Source organism: Pleurodeles waltl, chromosome 8 (genome assembly GCF_031143425.1).
Source record: "Pleurodeles waltl isolate 20211129_DDA chromosome 8, aPleWal1.hap1.20221129, whole genome shotgun sequence".
NCBI classification, from domain to species: Eukaryota; Metazoa; Chordata; class Amphibia; order Caudata; family Salamandridae; genus Pleurodeles; species Pleurodeles waltl.
In genome coordinates, this window is record NC_090447.1 from 164,131,140 (window position 1) to 164,148,849 (window position 17,710).

General features: G+C 45.9%; 1 protein-coding gene across 2 annotated transcripts in view; it reads left to right on the plus strand.

Annotated features, from left to right (window-relative positions):
• LOC138249850 (glutamate carboxypeptidase 2-like) overlaps positions 1 to 17,710 on the plus strand; it is a 477,831-nt gene that overhangs the window by 43,689 nt on the left and 416,432 nt on the right. Inside the window, exon 1 of one of the 2 annotated variants that reach the window (XM_069204012.1) lies at positions 17,147 to 17,262. The exons of the other annotated variant lie outside the window; for it this stretch is intronic. Coding sequence (XP_069060113.1) covers positions 17,181 to 17,262 — 82 coding nt within the window. The 5' untranslated portion in view covers positions 17,147 to 17,180. Of the gene's footprint in view, positions 1 to 17,146; positions 17,263 to 17,710 lie in introns of those variants that run through there. 2 annotated transcript variants of the gene reach the window in all.

Here is a 17,710-nt window from a genome sequence, read left to right on the forward strand (position 1 = left end):
ACGGAGTCCGAATACACCAGTGGGACAGAGGGCGAGGGGAGCTCCACAGCGGGGACTCGTGCTGAAGTCAGTGACAGCGACTCGTCCTCTAAAGGGAGCTCCCTTGTGGTGCGGCAACATCTGTGCCCCCCGCCACAACAGGTACAGCCGCCACCCAGCACACCAGCACCGCCCTCCCAGGAGCCCCTCAGCGCTTGCCCCGTGCCCGCTCACCCAGGAAGGTGGGCATCTCCTTCGCCCAAGGCACCTCAGGCCCTGCCCCTGTCGCCCCTGCTGCCCTCAGTGAGGAGGTCATTGACCTCCTGAGGACCATCATTGTTGGGCAGTCTACCCTTTTGAATGCCATCTATGGTGTAGAAAGGGAGGTGCACCGGAGTAATGTATACCTGGAGGGCATTCATTCGGGTCAGGCTGCCCATCAGCGATCGTTCAACGCTCTGGCCTCAGCACTGACGGCAGCAATTGTCCCTGTCTCTAGCCTCCCCCCTCCAACTTCCTCCACCCAGACCCAATCCCCTGTACCTCTGCCTATCCCAGACACACCATCAGACCAGCCTGCACACACCTCAACACCCAAGGGAAGCTCATCCAGACATAAGCACCACACATCACACAAGCATTCACACAAGCAACATCCACATGCAGACATACCAACACCCACTGCCTCCTCTGTGTCCCCCTCCTCTTCGTCTCCCTCCTCCCTCCCTGTCACGTCACCACTCACACTTGCATGCACAACATCTTCAGCCACTACGTCCATCACCAGCACACCCACCAGAAAACTCCGCACACGTGCAGTCACCACCCCCACTACCATTTACACGTCCCCTGTGTCCTCTCCCAGTGTGTCTGTCACCCCCTCTTCCAAACTACACAAACGCAGGCAGCCACCCACCCAACAGCCATCCACCTCACGACAGCCTCCAGCCCAAGCACCTGCACCCAAAGACACCAGACTTCACACTCCTACAACCACATCCTCTTCCTCCACTCCCATACCCACTACACCTACCCGTCCCTCTCTTTCCAAATTGCTTTTCTTTTCCAAATTTGACCTCTTTCCTACAACTCCCCCACCCCGTCCATTTCATAAGACTCCAATCAGCACCTCAGCCACCACAAAACCGGGACCTGTGAAGACTGTTGTCCATGGACTGTGGAGTCCCCCACCCTCAAGGGCATCCAGTTCAGCTAGGAGCCAAGGCACGGCCAGCCCACCCCCGGAAAAGCATCCGAAGATTGCCAGTGCCCGGCTCGAGTGACCAAAGACCCCAGGGACCAAAATCCCTACATTGGCTCCGGCAGGAAGTCGGGTGCCACCTGGCACACCGCCAAAGGTGGGAAAGGGCCCCAAGCGTACAGGGAAGGGTGGGAAGGGCAGCACGCCGACAAGTCCGGCAGCAGGCCAGCTGGCCAGGAGGGCCCCACCAGCCCCATCCCAGGTGTGCAGGAGGACACCCACAGGCCCGGTACTGCAGCCCAGGAGGGCCCCGCAAGCCACGTACCAGGTGGGCAGGAGGACACCCACAGGCCGGGTACTGCAGCCCAGGAGGGCCCCGCAAGCCACCAGACAGATGGGCAGGAAGGCCCCGCCAGCCACATGTCAGGTGGCGAGTGACATCCATGCCTGGGCCGGATCCGCTGACCAGGACACTCATCTCAAGCACCGCTGAACAGGGCACCGCCGTCTCAAGCACCGCTGAACTACGCCCTTCATCTCAAGCACCGCTGAACAGGGCACCGCCGTCTCAAGCACCGCTGAACAGGGCACCGCCGTCTCAAGCACCACGGAACAGGGCACCGCCGTCTCAAGCACCACTGAACAGGGCCCTTCATCTCAAGCACCGCTGAACAGGGCCCTTCATCTCAAACACCGCTGAACAGGGCACTGCCGTCTCAAGCACTGCTCCGCTGGGCACCACCGTCTCAAGCACCGCTGAACTGGGCCCTTCATCTCAAGCACCGCTGAACAGGGCACCGCCGTCTCAAGCACCGCTGAACAGGGCACCGCCGTCTCAAGCACCGCTGAACAGGGCCGTTCATCTCAAGAACCGCTGGCCCATGGGCGGAAGGGGCAGGCCCGCATCTGTGTTGGGCAGGGCTGCACGAAGCACTCTGGGCACTAGTCCCCCTCCAGTACCAGTGGAGACTGTTATCCACTTGATAGACGGTAGCTTTGCACTCCCCAGGATTGAACAATGGGCAAGCCACCCACTATAGAGACTTGAGAGACTGTGGCTTTGCACTCCCCAGGATTGAACAGTGAGCAATCCACCCACTGTAGAGACTTGAGAGACTGTGGCTTTGCACTCCCCAGGATGGAACAGTGGGCAACCCACCCACTGTAGAGACTTGAGAGACTGTGGCTTTGCACTCCCCAGGATGGCACAGTGGGCAACCCACCCACTGTAGAGACTTGAGAGACTGTGGCTTTGCACTCCCCAGGATGGCACAGTGGCCATGGAGGCCCCTCGTGGATCTGGCGTCGTGGACTCATCTGGCTGAGGTGCCCCCCTTCCCTTCCCCCTGAGGTGCCTGTAGTTTTCCTATCTGATGCCCCTGCAGTGTTCTCTCCGTTGGAGGCAGGTATCCTGTGTGGGCTTTGCCCATGTGTTTTGGCCCAGTGGCCCACGAACAATGGCTGATAGACATATCGGACTGGACAATTTATGTATATAAAGTTATAGATGTGTGATATATTTTATACTCAGTCTTACAATATAATTCTATATTTATAATCATTTCCTTTTGCCTTTGCATTCTTCCGGGGGGTTTGGGGGGGTAACTGTGATGTGTTGCTATGCATTGATGTGTGTGTCGTAGTGGGTGAGGGTGGGGGTGGGTGTGTCGTGTATGTGTGTACCCGTAATATTTTCTCCTCCCCCCTCCCCTGTGTCGTAGGTGCTGTACTCACCGTTGTCTTCTGCGTCGGCGTTCGTGCTCCTGGTAGAGGAGCAGGAAGACAATGGATGGTAGGATGTGGAGTTCGGGTTCCATGCTGTCCAGATTCCTCGTGGGGTGTATGGAGGTGAGCGTTTTCCATTTGAAATGTCTGTTTCCGCCATGTTTTTATCGGCGGGGCTACCGCCCCGGAAAAGGTGGCGGATTGGTGGGTTGTGATAGGGTGGGCGGTACATTGTCTCCCGCCTGCCTGTTGGCGGTGACCGCCGCACTGTTTGTTTGTCCCGCCGTGGCTGGCGGTGTGTTAAAGTGGCGGTCTCTGTTGGCGGTTTCCGCCAGGGTCGGAATTGCATTTTTTTTACCGCCAGCCTGTTAGCGGTTTGGCCGCCGCTTTAACACCGACCTCCAGGGTTGGAATGACCCCCTGAGTGCCTTATTATGACCTTGACGGAGGGGTTTCCTCCATCACAAATGTGACAGATATCCCACCTGCCGTATTACGATTTCAACTGATTATAATGGAATGATAATACTGCGGACGGGTTAGCCGCCACATTTGTGATGGAGGAAACCCCTCCATCAAGATCGTAATAAGGCCCTTAATGGTTGATCCCATTCCCCTTTCCAGGACTTGTAATCGACCATATGCTTCATTTTGGGAGCTATTCATTCATTTTTATGGCATGACACGGAGGCTAATATTATGCATTCTCCTTTTATTGCAATCTCACAGCAGCAACATTAGAGAGAATTTAGAATAGTATAAACATATAATAGCAGCTGATTGTGCTTCTTCTAGCACGTCGCCTGCCATTTTTGAGGAAAGTAGCTTTCGGATTAATAGTGCCCAATCGTGCTGCAAACCATTAAAACCATTATGAGGGCTCTTGGCTGTTGTAGTCCATTTTGAGCTTTATTGCCTGGGGTTAGATACTGATTTTTTTGGCTGGGACTAAACAGATTTTCCTTTTCATATTTATACCTTACTGCTAGTTATACCTCCCTCTAAGTTATTAATCCCTTTGCTCTTAAGCATATTTTATTATTAGCTTACCATGGTGTGTCAGGGATGTATTACAGCAGAACATGGAGGAGAAACTTGAGGGGATGGTTAGTAAGGCTTTATGGCAGTTGATGGGGTCGCTAAATGACCCCATCAGTTAGAAAGCTTACGTTTTATCTAAAAGATATAGGGCCTGATTACAACTTTGGAGGAGGGTGTTAACACGTCCCAAATGTGATGGATATCCTGCCCACCGTATTACGAGTTCCATAGGATATAATGGACTCGTAATACGGCGGGTGGTATATCCGTCACATTTGGGACGGATTAACACCCTCCTCCAAAGTTGTAATCAGGCCCATAGTTTCAACACCCGATGATCAGCCAGAATGCTCAGCTTGGGTAGGTAAGACCCAAAGAAAAATAATTTCAGGCGCTAATCATAATGCTAAAAGTAAAAACGAAATCAGACGAGGAAGATTTGACACATGACAGTGGTCATGATAAGCTTAGCTCTTCTGGCACCGTGGACAGGCAGGATAAAGGCCTGAATGTTCCTGTTTCCATTGTCAGTGATGATGTTTCAGATCCAGAAATTGATCTGTTATTCATCTGAATTTGACTAAGAGCCCAAAAGTTTGGAAGTCAAGAAAATGGGAACATCAAAGGAGGCATCTAAGGCCTCCGGATCAAATGAGGGCATACTTGATCCTTTGAGGTATGAGATGTTCGACCCCCTTTTAATAATGCATGCTCTTTCCCTGAATGGGCACCATCAAAGCATGTATCAGACTACATCTCCTTGTGGTTAAGCAGGGAGATTCCTAAAGAGGTGAGACCCCACCTGAGATCTGAATGCCAATGCCCTTCCCTACTGAATAAAGTTGCTATCAACCCTGAGTTAGACACCATAGTGGTGGCATTTATCAATACGAGCAGCAAAGACCATAGTAAGGGCCTAGATAGAGGCTTAAAATCCTGCCAAGATCAACTTTTGGATCATTGGTCCCCTAACTAAAATCTTTGAGATAGCTAAAAATGTCTATTTGAAATATATTCCGGTAGATGCTAAAGAGTTATGCCAGTGGGTGCAGGGAACTATTTTCCTCTTGTACAGTGGTAATACTGCACTATCTACCGAAAAAAGGAAGAGTATTTTCCTTAAAATCAACCCAAAACTGATTGAATTAGCAAATAAAGAAGCGGGTCCTTCCAGTCATGGACACCTTTTCGGGAATGATTTCATTAAAGACATGGCTAAGTTCCTTGGAGTGTTTAGCTCCATACAATAGTCCCAAAAAGACATTAAGAAAGTTTTTCAGGCTAGGGTTTTTCGTACGGCCGGGAGATCAAGGGACTGGTTCCTCGGCCTAGGACAATCTTCCTCAAGACCCTATTTTTGATATGCTAGATTCAACCAGACATCTGTCTGGAATGTACTAAGGTTTCTACCCCCAGAGGCAAAGTTTTGTGGCTGGTCATCTAGAGGAGATAGGTGACAAAGAGGAATATCAACAGGTAAGAGTTTCCCACAAGACCTTTCAGATATTCCTATAGAGGTGGGAAGAAGGTTAGCCCAGTTTCGTGGGAATTGCTGAGTAGTGACACAAGATTCCTGGGTTTTAGAGTCTGTTAGGGGATACAAACTAGAGTTTATAGATACCTCGGTTCAGTCAAACACCTGGCTGAACTTTTTCAGAGAAAGATTCAAAGTTGGTGACTCAAGAGGTACAGCAATTGCTGGCAAAAGGGGCCATTCTGGAGGTCATGTTTAGTGGTTTGGGTTTCATTAGCAATACATTCCTGGTCGAAAAGAAGGACTAGGGTATGCGAACAGTGCTAAATCTAAAATATTTGAATGAGTAGATGGTGTATCACCACTTCAAGATGGAGGGTATTTATTTGTTAAGAGATGTGTTCAGGAGAGGAGACTGGCTAACCAGACTAGATCTCGATGATGCATATTTGACTATACCGATTTGGCCACCTCACCTGAGATATCTCCAGTTCAGATGGACGGGAAAGTTGTGGCAATTCCACAGTCTTCCGTTTGGCCTTTCCTCAACACCTTTGTGCTTTACTAAAGTATTTCCTCTGGTAGCAGTTTGGCTACGCACGAAGCAAGTGAGGCTAATTATCTACCTAGACGACATCCTAATAATGGTCCAATGAAAGGATGTAGTCATACGACATAGAAAAAGGAATATAGATTTACTAGAATATCTGGACTTTTGTGATAAACAATAAGAAATCCTCTTTGACTCGAAGACAGGAAATTAGCAAGTGTGTGGATACCGATGTGACAATAACCCTAAATTGGAGGTCACAAGCATGGTTCCCAATCTTGATGGAAATGATAATGGACGTTCACGTTCTGATTCCAACTTTCAGGGAGGTAATTTTTGGACCAGGCGGAGAGTATCACCCTCTAATAGAACAGGAACTTTACAACTTGATGGCTTGGAAAATTTCAAAACACAATGGGAAATGCCATGTCTTTGGCAGAAGCTTTCAAACTCATATCAGAATCTTGGGCATCAGGAACCCGGAAAGCATATAGACTTGGCTTGTGAAATGGGCTTGTTGGTGTGTTAGACAAAATTATGATCCTGTTTCAGCGGATATAATCACTGGGATTAATTACTTGTCTGAGGTGTTTGGATCTGCTCTGTTGTGTAGAACAGTGAATGTCTATAGATCAGGGAGAGCAGGTGGCCATTGCTTAGTGGATGGTGTGTCTGTGGGACTGAATATACTCACAAGAAAGATTATGCAAGTCCTCAACCCTCCTACTGAGAAGTATTCTTCGTTGTGAGATGTTGGACAGGTGTTAGTGAGTTGGGGGAGATAATTCTACCCTATCAATGACATATTATTTTACAAACTGATAGTTTTGCTTTGTCTTGTGTCCTTCAGGAGGACTTTGGATATAAGGGCTTCGGATTTTACAAGTAGAGCCTATCAACCAGAGAAGAACACTAAGAGAAGAATGAACACCTTATCTACATCTATTCTCTATCCTTATTTTGTTTTGAATGAGAGACTTTGCATGGTTAAATGTTTGAAAGATTATGAGAGGAGAACTGAAAGCTTGAGAAACAATGTTGCACAATTACTGATTTCTTACAGATGGCCTCATAATGCAATTTTACTCCAGACTTTGGTAAAATAGATGAAAGAGGTCATGAGAGAAGGGGGTGTTGATGCTAGTAAGTTTGGAGGTTACTCAGTTAGGGGTGCATCAGCTCTTAAAGCTTTTGTGCCGGGTGGCAGCCTGCAAAATATCTTAAGATTGGTTGAATGAAAACATGTTCAAAGCTTGCCATTTAAGGTCTGTTGTGAATGCAATTGATAATATTCTACCAGCACTTTGAACTTGCAGAATGTTAGCCTCCATGTCATACCATAAAATGTAGATATTACACAGCCTGGTGGGCAGAATATCTGGATTTTATTAAAGACATCCAGGCTAAGATTATCCCACTACCTTTTAACCCACCCTGACGATGTCTTGATTTTGTTTCAGATTGAGAAGTCTTCAAAAATAGTATTCTGGATTGGGGCGAATGATGCGATTGGAGCAATCGACTTTTGATTTTTATTTCTTTGTTTTGGCATTTATCTTATCTGAATTTATCTTGTTTGCAGCATTTAAAGAAGGAAGATGGCTGCGTGTTGCTGAACGTTATACTTTGTTGGAATGTTTCATGTGTTCTAAGTGTTCTCTATTGTTGATGCTGTGAGCGGGCAATAAAAGAAGATGACATAATCTTAACCTCTGTGTTTTAAAAAAAAAAATCTAGATTTTCGGCCCACCAGGCTGTGGAAAACCTATATTTTCCTATTTTTAGTATTACCTGCTAGTAACAGCACAAGAAAGGCTGCTGGTTAAAAAAGGCCATGGCTGATAGATTGTATCAGACAAAACATGTGACCACTTGCAGCTATATGGCCCTTGGTCCTTCTGAAAGTACAGCGTTTAAAAGCCAGGGCTTTGCTCTTGTAGGATTATTCTTATATTTGGAGTGAATTTCCAATTTTTCTGAAATTTGAAAATGAACTGGTAGTCAAGGAAACCTATGACCAATGTAGATTTCCTGTAGCACTCCATTGTGTAACATGCAACATTCCCATCAGCAAGATGCTAATGTGTTTTTTACACTTATGTTTCTTTTCTTCAGGGGCTGAACATGTTTTTCCATAAGTAGAACTGCAGCCTCCTACGTCCTTACTTAATATGTGGGTGTTCCCACTCCATACCCACTGTCAGAAATCAATTAGACCTATGTTTGACAGTAGCAAATTATTGTGCTTTTTTTAGTATTTAATCTACATGTATAAGCTATGTATACAAATGTTCCTTGTTATGGTTGTTCAGCTCTTTTTGCATTGATGCAAGTCCACATACGCAATTCTGCCCATAACCTTGCACGTATGGATGTGGTAATTCAACTGTATTGGAAGGAAGGAACTAGTGGGAAAACCTTTCGGAGGTGCTTCAGCGAACAGTCTCAACTTCACAATGTGATGTCGGACGCTGGTGGTGACGCCGGAGGAGAAGGATGCTGGTTTCCATGGGAAGCAGAGGAGGACGCAGACAGGCCGTGAACAGGTCGGCAGGACAGGCGGTGGCAGCAGCCACGGTGAGTGGGGAGAGTGGGGGACTTCGGGGAGTCAGTGGCGCAGGATCAGGAGGGCTCCTGAGGGTGACCAGGGGCTGGGTTTTAGTGGCTGGTTGGGCTGAGCGGTCTGTTTGGTGGTGGCGCTGCGTGGTGGCAAGGGGAGGTACGGTGTGGTGAGTGGGGGTGGTGGAGGGGGCAGAGGTCAGCAGAAGTCGGCAGAGGGTTCATTTTGTACGGAGCTGTATGGAGCGACGCAGGGTGCAGGATTGGTGGGCTCAGTGGGTCTCGAGCATGCCTTTGGAGCGCGTTCTTGGAGCAGGGTGTGTGGGTATTCCATCATATCCGCCACACAACCGCTGCTCGCCCGGGTCACACATCTCCCACTTGTAGCCCTTGCGCCCTGTGCCTCTCTATCATCGGCCTCGCTCTCTGCCTCACTTTCTGTCCCACCTTTGCTTTGCCTCGCCTTGGACCCCTCCTGCCGTACTCGTACTGTCTGCTATGTGTCAATCGTAACACAACACACCACTCTCCCCACGCCTCACGCCTACCCCTGCAATGCTATTCTGTGCTGTACTGCCTTGTCTTGCCCCTCCATTCCTCTCCTCCCCTCATCCGTCTCTGTGTTGGTGCCCACTTGTTCCACTCCCCCGCCTTTCTGCCACACTGTTTCCAGCTGCCACTGTCGCTGCACCACTTGGGGTAGTTCCTGGCAGTTTAGGAGACCTGTGCCGCATACTCCATCTCCGGTGATTGCATCGCTCCCCTAGGCCAGAAGCAGGCCAATTCAGCAGGAGATTTCGTGACAGGGGATCACTTGACGGACCCATCCATCAGATGTGAGCGTGGTTGTTTTAGGTAACATCCTCATAGCGAGTGCGTCAGATCCACACGGATGCGGCCCCGGAGTGCCCCACTCACCTCCTGACCCTGAGCAGGACAGAGGCAGAGCAGATATCCACGACTCATGTCACCTCCAACCTCGACATTAATTTCAACTTCAACTTCAAGAGTAAGGCCTAGTAGCAAGGCAATAATAGGACCAGGAAGTAACAGGAAGATAATTTATTCGGCCACCTATCTGGCTTCTTCGATTGTCCCAATTGCCAAACTGTCTCGCTTACCCCCTGATCCGCGGCGAGGGTCAGCATAAAGATCTTTTGCCTCCAACAACTTCAAGATACCAGGCAGAAGCGGAGTGTGAGTTACCAGAGAAACCTAAGACCAATTCCCCAAGTCATCATGAGGTCTGGCCAAGTTAGTGTTATTATGGAGGGCAAATCTAGGACCCAAAAACCGCAAAGGAAAGGGAAATGTTCCAGACCGAGAGTACAAAACACCGAACTCGACCAACCAGCACTGACTCTTACTCCTCTTCAGGTCTACCTCAAGATGCCAGGAAGCATTGATAAGTTTGCATTTATAAAAGATCCAACACTTAATTTTTTTTCAAATCCTGACAATATTGAGGGCCTTTCAACCCCACTGGTCTCGCAAATATTGGGTTCAGTGCAGATGCGGCAGGATGCATCAGGCAATAAAAACTCACCAAGAACTTTCCCTTTCCTGACAGACTCGGTCCAGGATTTAGAGCCTGAATCCCCCTTCAGGAGGCCTCAGAGGATCCACTTGCTGGAGGACACAATGTATGCTTAGCCTGCGAGCAACCGAATGACCCCCGGGATATGAGTAATACAAGAGGGCATAAGAACTCTCAGGTGTGCAGCACCCTGATCACGGCTCAGGTTCATGCTCCGGTACAAAAAATTCCTCAAGGCGACCGGCAACATGACATGACAGTCAATCTATTCAGCACTCAGGTTCCAATCACTCTTGGAAACCTGACGGAGGCATTCAATGACCCTGTGTTAGCCGAACTTGCCAACAGTCAACTCTGATGTTACGGTCAAGCCCTGCCATACAGGGGGCTAAAGAGAGGTTGGACATCTGCATTGATGCATCTACAGGAAAAATGGAAGACACTTTGTTGCAGTCACTCTCTATAACAAATGACAAAGCCCTAGTCGAGGCATTGGACCTGAAAACTTTTGACATGTCAAACACTAAAGAACAGCACCTGAGCCCATTACAGCTGTTGGAGAAGGCTAATCAAAGCCCGGCCGTACTGCAGCAGGAAAGAGTTTCCAGCTCGATCATTGAAGTTTCAAATGACGTGAGCGAATTACAAGATAGAGCTCAATGGAGCTTAGCAACTTGGACACTCCAGCTAGTAACAATAGCCCTTCAGAGGGCAGCAACAGAAATAGTGAAACTCTTCCTGGATGACATCTCCCAGCTGATCTTTCTAGCTGCAAGATGGGGGATCTTGCATGGTTACACGCCTCAGTTCTAAACACCTTCCATACATCGACAGTTCTCAACATGCAATCGGATAAACTTGATTTAAAAATTGACCTAATGAATGTTATGGCTGCTCGCATTGCAGATATTAATCGAAAACTGGATATGTTGGCTACCTGGCCACCCATCTAAAGGCCACTGTGGATCAACAGCAAGATACCTGCAAATGTGGACCGATCATCGACAAATTGAGTACACTACAATAATATTTTAACAAACATCCTGGGAAAATTAAAAACAAATGAGAGTAACATTTTCATTCATAAACATCCTAAACAAGGACTGTCCCATTCAGCGCTTCTGCAAAAGACACTAAGAGAAGTGCTAACGAAAGATCACCACTCAGGCTGTCCAGTAAAAAATGGGACAAATGCTCCAGGCACAATCTTATGTGCAAATGATGACCCGAAAGCACGAAATAGGCCATCTATGGCCTCAGGCACTCCAGATATTCTTCATGCCAATGCAATGGGGACAGATGGAAAAATCAGCGTTGACAAATTCAAATTGTACAGACAAATTTACAGCACCAATACCCAAATGCACAAAAAATGAGCCAGAAAGGCAAGGAAAAAAATACATAGTAAAGACAGTAGTGGGAATTATTCCCCATAGTTTCAACGCGATCAAAGCCACAAACATGGATCCTCAAGTAATTGCCAGGTTTCAAACTATGCAAAATTTACACGGTTGGGACAACCAATGGTTCAGTTCAGTTAATCTCCGATGACATACAATGCGTTGCCTCTCCACTATATGTAAAGCACAAAGAGCCTTGGCAGACGGAACAACTTCAGATTAATTTACACCGTCTGGTCCTGAGGGATGTGGTGCCTAAGGATCCAACTTCAGATCAGGCGTGTACGATATCAGCACCAGAAAACATGTTAGCATACACAGGTAGTGAAAGTCCTGAGGTACAACCAGTTACCCTACTATCCGCATAGGACCCCCCAGGGATGCCAGTATCATTAGTACCGAAATCAAAAGATGCTTTGCAGCCAGTGGCACTGGATGCCAATCTGTCGATCAGTCGAGAAAGCCAGCGCCATACGGAATTACAGATTACTCCCTCCAACCTCAGCACAGTCATTGCCTAGTTAATGGCTTGGGATTAAGGCAGATTGTTCTAACTCCACAATATACATCACGGGGCCGACAAGACTGCCTGAACAGGGGTAACATCCTGGAGTTGCTGGCTGAGTTGCCATCAACTCAGAAGATTGTATCTACAGATTTGATGTCGGTGAAATTCCTCTCCAGCAGCGACGAGTGTGGGCCAGAACAAACATCCACCACTTGGAGAACAAGGGAAATCGTTACATCGATCATGGATGAAAAAATGCTATTTGAAGCATGGGGCATATTGCTGTCCGAACCGTCCAGACCATGCTACCCTCTTCCTCTGCTGTCCAGTTCTTTGGAAAAATCAAATCATCAATTGGACTTAAAGGACCATGAATATGCACTGGAGACAAACCTAAGGGAGTCGAGGAAGCACCAGCACAGTAGGGGGGAAGTAAACCCAAAAACTTTGCATGGCCCCCCAATCGCTCGAAGCCATATGCTGGTACGACCACGACCACAGACTGATGCTCAGGACGAACTGGTGGATGGCTCACATGTCAAACTCAAGAAGGAGCAACTGACTTAAAAATTACAATGTAGAAAATATGGATAATGGGTGTGCTGTTACCATCATGTCCTGGAACATTGCTGGAGCAAAAACCATCATTACAGACGGATTTGCAATATTAAACAGTTGCAACTACACTATAATCGCATTGCAAAAAACATGGCTAATAGACCCGGTCCACCTAGGAGGTTACACTCTACATCACATCAGTGCTAAAAAATTAAATAAATCAGGCAAGCCAAGTGGAGGTCTAGCCACGTATGTTTCCATATCGGTACACACTACAACAGAGCAATTGGCTTTCTCAAAAAATTATCTGAAGGCCGTCAAACTCACCTTTGGATACAACCGATAAACCCCCCTTGTAATTTTTTATGTTTATGCTCATCCACAGAAACATCGGAAAACCTTGCTTTTTGAAAAATGACTGAATAAAGCAGAAGGGATAAGCTGCACTCACCCAACATGGGACATTCTCGTGACGGGCGACTTAAAGCCCACTTAATCCACACTCCTGAATCTGATGAGCAACTGACGGTGGAAAACGCTCTATGGTCAGTTCTGCCTTAACTTCCATCAATACGGAAGAGATCGGACGCAATGGGCAAGCAAATGGTTGAGGCACTAGAGCATTTGAGCATCAGGGTTTTAAATTTCAGGACTAAAGAGGATATACCACCTAGCTACACCCACTATAGCACAAAGGCTGCAACCATAATAGACTATACGGCTGTGTCTCTTCCCCTGCTATCACGTGTGAGGAAATTTAAAATCAGAACTATTCTCCACAGTGATCACCCATACCAACATATAGAACTGGACCTGGATGCCCTATCTTTCTTGCCTTTCATGGCTGACCTAGGAAGTCTTGCATCTACCAACTTAAAACGTCTGATTTGGTCAGAGTCTTCATTACCCGGCTGTGTGAAAACATTAAAAACGTTGTTTCAATCTGCAACACTCCAGTACTTGCCTGCAGCGGAAGTGTGGGCCACCTTTCTAACTTCGTTATCTTCACTCAGCTCTGCTATGTGCCATCACCAACACAAAATCGGTTGGTGTCCTCAACTCTATCAGAGAAAACTTTTAAATTAAGAAAGGAACTGAGGCATGAACTCAGAGGAATAAAAAAAGGTCCTTTCACAGAATCTACATGGGTCCAAATAAAGGCCCTTCGTAAAAACTATAACAGACAGGTATGGCGTGAGCGCATTAAGATGGAGGACAACCTCTTTCTTAAATTGCTCTATAACTCAAAAATGGCAAACTCCAGAGCCTTTTGGGCAACAGTCAATGGCTTTGACCGGCAGTCAAGAGTAATTAATTTTTCATCAATTCCCAGAAATAAATGGGCAGATTACGTGGCCAACATCCTCTTTAAGCAAGACTCACCTGAAGCAAACTCACACCTGAAGGAGCTAGCAAATCCAAAGGGCCTCTGGCAGTTCAACTTAGGATACAGCACTATGGCAGTCTCCCTAGTAATTAGGAGGGGGCGTACGGATGGTGCGCCCGGCCCCAATGGCCTTCCACAGGTAATATTTAAGGCTGATCTGGAGTTCTGGTCAAATTCACTAGTAATTATTTACACTGAAGTAGAGCTCACCAGAACCATCCTTGACAGTTGGGAGAGGATCTATTATCAATCCAATATTTAAAGGGGGTGACAGCACAAATCCGGCCAACTACAGATTGATTGCTTTAATTGACACTGAGGCCAAATACTTTGCATAACTGATCTTGGATGATCTGCTCCACTGGTCCAATTCAAACAACCTTGTCCCCCTGAATCAAACTGGCTTCCGGAAGGGTTACGGCACAATGATCAATATTCTAGCACTAAGTGACTTTGCCAACAAAGCAAAACGCCTAAAGAAAAAGCTACATCTATGCTTTATAGACATTAAAAGCCTTTGATTGTGTGGACAGAGCAATTCTTTGGTGCAAATTGCAAAGCTTGGGCCTGCAGGAATGGCTTCTCCGCAGCATGGAAATGTTATATGATAAAACCTGGGTGCAGGTCAAGGTAGCTGATGGCACGAAAGTTTCAAGGAGGATTCCAACGAATATAGGCTTAAAAAAAGGATGCGTTTTGGCCCGCACCTGTGTAACCTTTTTATGGACAACCTCTCCCCAAAGTTAGATGCAACCAACTCACATTCTCTGAGGATGGGGAACCTTCTCATATTACATCTCTCATTTGCTGATGACATTGTTTTATTGAGCCACACACAAATAGGGCTACAGCGGATAGTTAGCACCCTGGGCAATTTTGCAACATCAAACAAATTAGAAATCAATACTACAAAGACAAAAACCATGTCTGTAGAATACTTGACTAACTCTGTAAATAAAATTAAGTTGGGCGGCATTAGCTTTGAATAGACTCTGCAATAAATACTTGGGCTTTACTATAGACAACAAGGCTAACCTTGTGCTGCAAAAGCAGTACATCGCTCAGAAATGCAAAGCGCTGACATTTGCTGGTTGTGCCCTAGCCAAAAGGTTAAAAGGGCCTTTGTACAAACCTTTACTGTCCGTCATGTCAACCAAATTCTTTCCAGCCGCTACACACGGAAGCACAACATTATACGGGAAAGACGCTTCGCTCCTGGATCAGCAACAAATACAAATCTACAAACAAGTTTTCAATCTTCCCCGTACTGCTTCACCTGCCCAAGTTAAGCTTGAATTTGGCCTCAAACAACAACAGTTGGACAAGAAAGTACATAAGATAAAGACCTGGTACAAAATAAGGGGAAACAACACTAGCCCTTTAGTCGCAGCTTTATGGAATTCAGTAAGCAATGTCTCAAAGTCAGTATACAACAGGTACTTGCAGTATTCACTGCAAGAGACACAAATAACACAACTATGGGACTCTAATATTTCATATCCCCTTCTGTGCTGTGTGTTAAAAAAGGAAATCGGTTTGCAATCTTTGCTAGATGATAAATGCAAATTTGCATGACGCTCACATGCCTGGCTTCTCATGCATACTTACACTACCCTGGCACCATCGCAATATCTGACCTCAACATTTTCAGTATAAATCAAACGCCACCTGCTCGCGATGTGGCTAGGATCCCTTCCACCAAGACCAGATCAACCATTGTGGAAGAATGGGGGAGAGACATCATGTAAGCTATGCAATGCTGCCAGGGAGGACATGGTCCATCTCATTTGTATCTGCCCAGCCCTAAGAGAAGCACGTTGCCAACTGCTGAAACCAGTTTTTAGCACAAATGAGATACGCTCTTGTCGGCCAGCAGCAATGAAAATGTTTGATCCAACTGACCCGCAGATAAACTGTAGATTTTTCAAAATCTGTCTGTGCAAACCAAATGCCTAAACTTGCGGCCTGTGACTGATAGTGCATCATAAAGACTTATTTAATGCCCTTGAAAAAATACAGAACCAGGCACATTGAAAAGTTTGCACTTTAATTGTTTAGTTACTCTTATCATTGTTTTAGCATAAATTCAAGAATTTTATAGTGGATATTGAATTTTAACTGACTATTTTGCGAAGATTTTAATTAATCATGCAAGTGAATAAATAAAGAGTTTGTACCTATAAACTGTATTGGATGAACTACCTCAATAGTAGGTGCATCTAAAAAAAAGTCATATTTCTTCCATTCACAAAGTGCTCACATTGTTCATCGAATTTTATATTTCAGATGTGCTGAAATACTCTCCAACAGTGCATCTATCTAGTACTCCACAACAAAGAAGCAGCGACTAGCCACTACAAAAAGGCAGAGAATACTTTATGAGAATTAAATCTGTTAGACTCCAGAATAAAAAAGTAATGCAGCGTGTTTTAATATATGGGATAAATTACCCCTTGGTGCACATTATAAGGATATTGCAGGTAATCAAGGAGTTCCATGGCCATATGGCTATTGAACTCAGAGGTGACATGCAACATCCTTATTATGTTCAGCAGAGGGTACTGCATTCCTTATAACACATGGTCATACCATTGCCTTTAACACAAACAACTTAAACCGTGGTATGCAGCTGTTTCATATGAAAGATAATTTGTTTGCAAACACGAAGAATACAAATAGAATTTATAGTGAAAATTTAAACACATCAATAAAGCTGTTGGACGTGTGATGGCAAAAGGCATTAGATGCAGTTTGATATGTTAATTTTTTAAACAAAAAAAAGCTCAGAAGAGAAATGCTAAAAAATCTAGCTTCTCTATAATAATTACCCAAGGAGTGAAGAAATAAACATGTTGCCATAAATATTTCATTTGATGTTTGTCACTTTTTCACTGCTTTAGTTATACTCCGCAATCTGACCTGCCTTTCCCTGGCTGCTGGCAGTGAGCATTGTGACTGCAGAACTCAACTGTAATAAGTTATTGAAGTTTAATTCTGACGTAATTTCTTTATAACCGGCGACTGGGTGCGCCACGTCGGCGATTAAAAATAAGTATGATATAGTGGAATTGCTTCCAGTGTATGGAATATTACATTTGTGAAAACGTTAACGACATTTGCAATGGAAGAACGGTAGGTGGCGCCAATTAATTATTGTTGGCTTTAGAAGTTTGAGCTGCTGCTTCTTCAAAGAGAACATTTAGCACGCCTTTCTGTGTGGATGGCATCTTCGGACCCTCAGACCGCAGTAGAACGTAAATAATGGCAAAGGCGATACATCGGCGCACTTGGTGTGCTCTGTTTGCAGTGCTAGCCGCTGCCTTCCTCACTGGATTTCTTTTAGGTAAGTTCACGAGTGAATGTTTGGTTTGGAACCATATAGAGAAAAGAAATACAACAGCTGTTCTCTTTACCCAGTCCCGCATTACTGATAATCACCCCCGCAAGAGTTCTAGAATGTTGCTTTCTTGGATGACATCTGTTGCGACTTTAAAAATATCGTGACATATTTCACCGGATTGCCTCTTCCAGTCTGAGAGTGAAGACAACTTGTTACCTTAAATTCAAACTGAACACTCCTCCGCCACCGTAAAAGCCAAAATGGCTATAAAACCGACAGAAAAATAGAATTGAACACTAATACAATCACAGTTGTTTAATACTTGACGTTTCTGAGTATGAAAGTCCTTTCTACATTGCACCGACGATTGACAGAGGAGCATTTCCTGAGGCCAGCAACTAAATTACATTATATGTAGCCATACTGCCCAAGGGTGTGCAAAATTGAGAAG